The 8,682-nt window shown below is 48.0% G+C and overlaps 1 protein-coding gene across 1 annotated transcript in view; it reads left to right on the top strand.

The window, feature by feature from the left end:
- The first annotated feature begins 6,173 nt into the window (after window positions 1-6,173).
- LOC143782404 (enoyl-CoA delta isomerase 2-like) overlaps window positions 6,174-8,682 on the top strand; it is a 21,786-nt gene continuing 19,277 nt past the window's right edge. Inside the window, exons 1-2 of the mRNA XM_077269806.1 lie at window positions 6,174-6,312; window positions 7,611-7,731. Of these exons, the coding sequence (XP_077125921.1) occupies window positions 6,284-6,312; window positions 7,611-7,731 (150 nt within the window). The 5' untranslated portion in view covers window positions 6,174-6,283. The remainder of the gene's footprint in view (window positions 6,313-7,610; window positions 7,732-8,682) is intronic.

The raw sequence follows: 8,682 nt of genomic DNA, 5'->3' as shown, positions 1-8,682 counted from the left end.
AGGTTCCTCCGCTTTGCCGTTCTGGAGGACCACTTCCAGTTCACGGCCTTACCCTTCGGTCTTGCCACGGCGCCCAGGGTATTCACCAAGGTCATGGCGGCTGTCATGGCCATCCTTCACTCTCGAGGAGTCGTCGTGTTACCTTACTTAGACGATCTCCTCATAAAGGGCCCGTCTTTCCAAACCTGCGAGTCAAGCGTCCACATTACCCTGGATTCTCTTTCGCGCCTGGGCTGGCTGATCAACTTGGACAAGTCCTCTCCCGTTCCTGCCCGTCGGATCTCCTTTCTGGGAATGATCCTGGACACTTCAAGGGGGCTGGTCTTGCTTCCTCGGTCCAAGGCTCAAGCGCTTCAGCAGGGAGCCCGAACACTCCGTCATTCTCGCCCGCGAACCATTCGGCTCGCCATGAAGATCCTGGGAAAGATGGTTGCAGCAATCGAAGCGGTTCCTTTCGCTCAACTCCATCTCCGCCCCTTACAACAGGCTCTGCTGGACAACTGGGACAGGAGTCTCCCATCTCTCGACCGTCCTTGCCCGCTGTCTCCGCGGGTCAGACAATCCCTCGTATGGTGGACCCTGGGTCCATCTCTTCTCCAGGGGAAGTCCTTCCTCCCGATCCGCTGGTTAGTGGTAACTACCGACGCCAGCCTCCTCGGCTGGGGGGCGGTGTTTCTTCATCACTCTGCCCAGGGCCGTTGGACAATTCGGGAATCCAGACTCCCCATCAACATCCTGGAGATTCGGGCTATCAGACTTGCCCTGAGTCACTTTCACACCCTACTCGCGGGTCACCCTATACGAGTCCAATCGGACAGCGTCACAGCGGTGGCTTACATCAACCACCAGGGGGGTACCCGCAGCAGGGCGGCGATGCAGGAAGTCTCTCACATCCTTCGTTGGGCCGAAATCAACCATTCCATCATCTCTGCGGTGCACATTCCGGGAGTTGAGAACTGGGCGGCGGACTTCCTGAGCCGCCAGGGCCTTGCCTCGGGGGAGTGGGAACTCCACCCAGAGGTCTTTCGACAGATCTGTCTTCGCTGGGGGACCCCGGACGTGGATCTGATGGCGTCCAGATTGAACGCCAAGGTTCACAACTTCATTGCTCGTTCTCGGGATCCCCAGGCTATCGGAGTGGACGCGCTGATATCCCCGTGGCATCAGTTTCAGCTCCCATACGTGTTTCCTCCTCTTCCCTTACTGCCGAAGGTGATCCGAAAGATCAAGACGGAGGGAGTTCCGGTCATCCTGGTCGCCCCAGACTGGCCTCGTCGCGCGTGGTACGCGGAACTCGTCCAGCTTGTAGCCGACGTTCCCTTGCGGCTACCAGACCGCCCAGACCTACTTCGCCAGGGACCGATCTACCATCAGAGCTCAGGGGCCCTACGTTTAACGGCGTGGCTGTTGAAACCTGGATTCTAACTCGTGCAGGTTTCTCTCAGCAGGTCATTCCCACCATGTTAAGTGCTCGTAAGGCGTCTTCCGCCTCCATTTACCACCGCGTCTGGAAAACCTTCTTTTCATGGTGCAGGCTCCGAGGGCTTCCTCCGCTCGTTTTTTCTATCCCTTGCATCTTGAATTTCCTTCAGTCCGGTCTGGACTCCGGTTTGGCACTCAGTTCCCTCAAAGGCCAGGTCTCAGCGTTATCCGTGCTGTTTCAGCGCAGGATCGCCGCCAACCTCCAAGTCAAGACCTTCATCCAGGGAGTCTCCCATGTAGTTCCCCCTTACAGGATGCCGATAGAAACCTGGGATCTCAACTTGGTCCTGGGGGTTCTTCAGGAACCCCCGTTCGAACCCCTTCAAGACGTTCCGCTCTCTGTCCTCTCTTGGAAGGTTGCCTTCCTGGTAGCGTTGACGTCCATCAGAAGGGTTTCAGAGCTCGCCGCCTTGTCCTGCCGGGCACCGTTCCTAGCCTTTCATCAGGACAAAGTGGTCTTACGCCCTTCTCCGGCTTTTCTTCCGAAGGTGGTCTCGTCGTTTCATCTTAACGAGGAGATCATCCTCCCTTCCTTTTGCCCGCAGCCCAAGCATAGGGTCGAGAAGGCTCTCCATACTCTCGACGTCGTACGGGCCCTGAGAAGGTACATCTCCAGAACGGCTCATTTCAGAAAATCGGATGCCCTTTTCGTGCTCCCGGAGGGTCACAGAAAGGGTTTGGCTGCGTCTAAATCCACGATAGCCAGATGGATTCGTTCTGCTATCCAAGAATCCTATCGAGTCAAGGGCAAACCTATCCCGGCGGGGATTAGAGTTCACTCCACTCGGTCGATGAGTGCTTCCTGGGCCATCCGGCACCAGGCAACGGCGGAGCAGGTTTGCAAGGCCGCAACGTGGTCCAGCCTGCATACCTTCACAAAGCATTACAATGTTCACATCCAATCCTCTGCGGACGCGGCCCTTGGCAGGCGTATTCTGCAAGCGGCCGTTGCGCATTTGTAGTCAGATGGTACACGGAGTTCTTTGGTTGTATGGTTTCCCTCCCAGGGACTGCTTTGGGACGTCCCATGGTCCTGTGTCCCCAATGAGGCGAAGGAGAAATAGGGATTTTTGTGTGTACTCACCGTAAAATCCTTTTCTCCGAGCCACTCATTGGGGGACACAGCACCCACCCTGGTAGCCTTGCGGCTCGTTACATTTTTTGGTCTTTGACTGTTTGTTTGACATGTTATATTCTAATGTTACTTGATATATTATTGTTATTATCCTACTGCTTTTGCACTGAACTGGGTGTCTGGAAGCCAGTATGAGGGTGTATACTGCAGGGGAGGAGCTAACCTTTTTTTGTCTCAGCTTAGTGTCAGCCTCCTAGTGACAGCAGCATAACCCATGGTCCTGTGTCCCCCAATGAGTGGCTCGGAGAAAAGGATTTTACGGTGAGTACACACAAAAATCCCTATTTTTGATGCATATTACATTTTGATCACTTCATACAGCATTTTTTTTCAAGGTTTTGTGGTGACCAAAAAAAATTGCAATTTTGGCGGTTTTATTTTTTCCTGTGTACTGTTTACTGGTTGGGACTGTTAGACAGGGTGTTATCATATGCAAACGCCACTGCTGGTGGTTCTGGGGGCATGGAGGACCTGACAGGTTTCCTTTAAATACATTTTTGTTATTCCTGATTTTCCCTGTAACTAGGGCTGCTATATTAGCAACACTACAGAGCAAATTCCGTCTCCTGCTTGAACTGCAGAGTTGATCTGTTACTCCTATGACACAGCAGCTCCGGTTCCTTTTTAGCACATGGCAAGCACCTGATTCCTTCCTGGGACCTGGAGGAGGAAGTGCTGTGCGCCTTCACCTGAGTCTCATTGGGTTACATTGGTAAAGCACACAGGAGACGCAGTGTGAGTGTGGTAAACTGAATAGCTGTCACATGGTTCAGAAGAGGACTGTAATGTTATTGCAAACTGTAAAAGAAGGAGATTGCAAGTATTTAAACACATCCACAATACACTACATACACATGGATAAAGGATTGGGAAATAACACTCTTTCTGGGAGTTCTTTTAAATGTAACTGCACAGATGGCAATGCATGCACCGACATTATTTCTAGCAAAATGAAGCGGATTTCCAATAATCAATCAGTGGGGTCTATTGAGCGCCATTAGAAGTGGCCACATACATATCTGGCACAAGGTTATGCTTTTCTTATGAGTAGACTCCATGGCGCATTAAGAGGCATGTGCCTCTTAGTAATCCAGGTGCATATTACAACTGCTGTGTGCCTTTGCCAAAAAATATTACTCCTGCTAGGGACTGGCACACATTTCTGGTGTAATTTAGTGGTGTAAATTATGTTGAATGTACCAGGCGTGTTTCATCATCGCCTGTCCCACCCCTGCATTGAATGTACCAGGCATGTTTCATCATCGCCTGTCCCACCCCTGCATTGAATGAACCAGGCGTGTTTCATCATCGCCTGTCCCACCCCTGCATTGAATGTACCAGGCGTGTTTCATCATCGCCTGTCCCACCCCTGCATTGAATGTACCAGGCGTGTTTCATCATCGCCTGTCCCACCCCTGCATTGAATGTACCAAGCGTGTTTCATCATCGCCTGTCCCACCCCTGCATTGAGTGTACCAGGTGTGTTTCATCATCGCCTGTCCCACCCCTGCATTGAGTGTACCAGGCGTGTTTCATCATCGCCTGTCCCACCCCTGCATTGAATGTACCAGGCGTGTTTCATCATCGCCTGTCCCACCCCTGCATTGAATGTACCAGGCGTGTTTCATCATCGCCTGTCCCACCCCTGCATTGAATGTACCAGGCGTGTTTCATCATCGCCTGTCCCACCCCTGCATTGAGTGTACCAGGCGTGTTTCATCATCGCCTGTCCCACCCCTGCATTGAATGTACCAGGCGTGTTTCATCATCGCCTGTCCCACCCCTGCATTGAATGTACCAGGCGTGTTTCATCATCGCCTGTCCCACCCCTGCATTGAATGTTCCAGGCGTGTTTCATCATCGCCTGTCCCATCCCTGCATTGAATGTACCAGGCGTGTTTCATCATCGCCTATCCCACCCCTGCATTGAATGTACCAGGCGTGTTTCATCATCGCCTGTCCCACCCCTGCATTGAATGTACCAGGCGTGTTTCATCATCGCCTGTCCCACCCCTGCATTGAATGTACCAAGCGTGTTTCATCATCGCCTGTCCCACCCCTGCATTGAATGTACCAGGCGTGTTTCATCATCGCCTGTCCCACCCCTGCATTGAATGTACCAGGCGTGTTTCATCATCGCCTGTCCCACCCCTGCATTGAATGTACCAAGCGTGTTTCATCATCGCCTGTCCCACCCCTGCATTGAACGTTCCAGGTGTGTTTCATCATTGCCTGTCCCATCCCTGCATTGAATTTACCAGGCGTGTTTCATCATCACCTGTCCCATCCCTGCATTGAATGTACCAGGCGTGTTTCATCATCAGCTGTCCCATCCCTGCATTGAATGTACCAGGCGTGTTTCATCATCGCCTGTCCCACCCCTGCATTGAATGTACCAGGCGTGTTTCATCATCGCCTGTCCCACCCCTGCATTGAATGTACCAAGCGTGTTTCATCATCGCCTGTCCCACCCCTGCATTGAGTGTACCAGGTGTGTTTCATCATCGCCTGTCCCACCCCTGCATTGAGTGTACCAGGCGTGTTTCATCATCGCCTGTCCCACCCCTGCATTGAATGTACCAGGCGTGTTTCATCATCGCCTGTCCCACCCCTGCATTGAATGTACCAGGCGTGTTTCATCATCGCCTGTCCCACCCCTGCATTGAATGTACCAGGCGTGTTTCATCATCGCCTGTCCCACCCCTGCATTGAGTGTACCAGGCGTGTTTCATCATCGCCTGTCCCACCCCTGCATTGAATGTACCAGGCGTGTTTCATCATCGCCTGTCCCACCCCTGCATTGAATGTACCAGGCGTGTTTCATCATCGCCTGTCCCACCCCTGCATTGAATGTTCCAGGCGTGTTTCATCATCGCCTGTCCCATCCCTGCATTGAATGTACCAGGCGTGTTTCATCATCGCCTATCCCACCCCTGCATTGAATGTACCAGGCGTGTTTCATCATCGCCTGTCCCACCCCTGCATTGAATGTACCAGGCGTGTTTCATCATCGCCTGTCCCACCCCTGCATTGAATGTACCAAGCGTGTTTCATCATCGCCTGTCCCACCCCTGCATTGAATGTACCAGGCGTGTTTCATCATCCTGTCCCACCCCTGCATTGAATGTACCAGGCGTGTTTCATCATCGCCTGTCCCACCCCTGCATTGAATGTACCAAGCGTGTTTCATCATCGCCTGTCCCACCCCTGCATTGAACGTTCCAGGTGTGTTTCATCATTGCCTGTCCCATCCCTGCATTGAATTTACCAGGCGTGTTTCATCATCACCTGTCCCATCCCTGCATTGAATGTACCAGGCGTGTTTCATCATCAGCTGTCCCATCCCTGCATTGAATGTACCAGGCGTGTTTCATCATCGCCTGTCCCACCCCTGCTTAATGCTGTAATTCTAATGTAAACCGTTGAGAGCTGCACAGCCAGGAATTACATAGTCACCTCTTGTTTTACTGTACGGCTGCGTAACAGCTGATTGCGGTAGGTTCCAGTTGCTGAGAGAAAACATAGGTGTTTTTTGTCTTGATGAGACATCCCCTTAAAGTTTAGCTGCCATTTTTGTTTCATTTTGTTATAGGGTTTGGGGATTACTTTTGCAGCGGTAATGACTTGAATAATTTTACCAATATTCCACCTGAAGGCAAAGAGAAGATGGCAAAGGATTCTGCTGTCATATTAGAGTGAGTACATCTGCTTTTAAATGCACAAAATCTCCTATTCAGAAACTTGTCCAAAGTTTGTTCAAGTGTAAAGTCAATTGCATTTATATCTATTTTTTATTTTACTCACTTATATAGCGCCATTAATTCCACAGCACTTTACAGACATTATCATCACTGTCCCCATTGGGGCTCACAATCTAAATTCCCTATCAATAAATAAAACCTATAAACAAAGGGAAATTTTATTCCAAGTATAAAAATTATATTGATATCTTTATTGAGACATATACACACATAAGGTTAAAAAGTGAATATTTTGGAGGGTGAATACAAATACAAAATTTCCTTCATTCACAGGGTGCACTAGAAGTCTATAAATAATAAGATACTAAATGTTTACATGATTAACCAATTGATCTTATGGAATAATTAACAGGATTGTATATAAAATATAAAATTATTAGAGAAAAAGTAGATATCACAAAGTGCTTATAGTGCAAATAGATATGTCCGCTGCAAATAAATTAAATATAGGTAAAAAATCTTATAGTAAGAGTAATTTGCAGCATGTCATATGTGTCAGCAGCATAATAACAGTAAGCAATAATGAAGATAACGGCCCAAAAATAATTACAAAAAGACAGAGGCGTCTCAAGGTGCTAACAGTGCAAAAAAATGTATCAGCTGTAATCAGCTATAGGTCAAGTGCCTTATAAAAGATTTCATAGTGAGAATAGTTAGCAGCATATTACATAGGTTTTTAGCAGCACAATGTTACTGAAGGTAAACACATAGTGATGGTAGTGATCAAGTGCAGAATTAGGTAAATAAGACTAGAGTACTCAACCAGAGAATGCAACAGTGGTCCCTGACGCGCGTTCGCCTTTGATTCTTCCTGGGGGGGTTCCAAGTATCAAAATATTCACTTTTTAACCTTATGTGGGTATTTGTCTCAATAAAGATTTCAATATAATTTTTATTCTTCCCTTTGTTTATAGGTTTTATTCACTTGATGGAAGTGCCATCAATCTAGGTCACCAATTTGGTTTTGTTCTAAATTCCCTATCAGTATGTCTTTGGGGTGTGGGAGGAAGCCCATGTAAACACGTGAAGAACATGAAGACTCCTTAGAGATGTTGTCCTTGGTGGGATTTGAACCCATGACCCCCAGTGCTACAAGGCTGCAGTGCTGACCACTGATCCATTATATATAAGATGTCTCAACAATTATTAGAGTAAATTTGAAGATGTTAAAATCTCTTCTATCCTTCAATTAGTTATTTTTTTCTTATTAAATTCCATTTCTCCTTTTGTAGGGCTTTTGTCAGCAAATTTATTGATTTTCCTAAGCCTCTAATTGCTGTTGTAAATGGGCCTGCCGTTGGTATCTCAGTGACAATATTAGGACTGTTTGACCTTGTCTACGCCACTGACAGAGTAAGTGTGGTGTTTTCTGAGATGGTCATAAAGGGGCAAGAGTGTTCAAAAACCTTCATTTAAAATATTTTACTTTTTTTTTTCCCCTCTAGCTTTTGTAGCATTGTGTACTTGCAGTATTTAGGAAATAATTTAGAAACTGCTATTTTTGTGGTGTGCTATGGAGTGTTTGAGAATCCAATACATTAGTGAATTTATAGGGCCACATTCAGCGTTCCCTCTAAGCGGTGCAGACACACTCCACTCCGTCATATTTCTGTCCTGCTCACCAACCAGAGCAAACAGCTGCACTTTTAAGGTCTGAGTCACACATCCATGTTTCGTGGTCAGACTTGTGAATTTTGGGAATTTTCATGCCAATGTAGGCACAGCAAAAGTTACTCCATTACTTACTCCTGAAATGTTAGACCAGTACTTTACTGGAGTAACATTTCTGACAATGCTTGTGATTCTTGTTTTGACATTTGGTAGTATGGCATCTTTATAGTTGGGGACGATAATGTCTTAGTGCTTAACGGGTCAATTTCGCGTGTTTTGTGAAAAGGCATTGCATCTGTTTTGCAAGACAACACAAAAGTGCAGGAGAAGCCCCGTTTGATCAGAGCTTCCGTGTCAGTCTCAGCACCAAGCCCAATTTGCCTATCACTGCAAAGCTAATCTTCTAAGTAGTGTAGAAAGGCATATGGCCACTAACATTCACTCTTGATGTGGAGAGACGCTGCAGCACGTCATCAGACACCCAGCCAGGATTGTACCTATTAATTAGAATATGATACCTGATGGGTGTCGGTCTGTTGCCCACCTTTGATGGAACATTGCTGAGCTTCCTCACTGTGTGGCTCAGCAGCTGCCATGGCTTAGAAGGAGCATTGGCCATGCTGTCACCAGTGAGAATGTGGATTTCATTCACTCCAGTGCTAACTGTAGACATTCAGGAAACCTCCTACCTCT

The sequence above is a fragment of the Ranitomeya variabilis genome, chromosome 6 (assembly GCF_051348905.1).
Source record: "Ranitomeya variabilis isolate aRanVar5 chromosome 6, aRanVar5.hap1, whole genome shotgun sequence".
Taxonomy (NCBI): domain Eukaryota; kingdom Metazoa; phylum Chordata; class Amphibia; order Anura; family Dendrobatidae; genus Ranitomeya; species Ranitomeya variabilis.
Note: the sequence above shows the minus strand (reverse complement) of the source record. Positions and strands in the feature narration are given on the sequence as shown.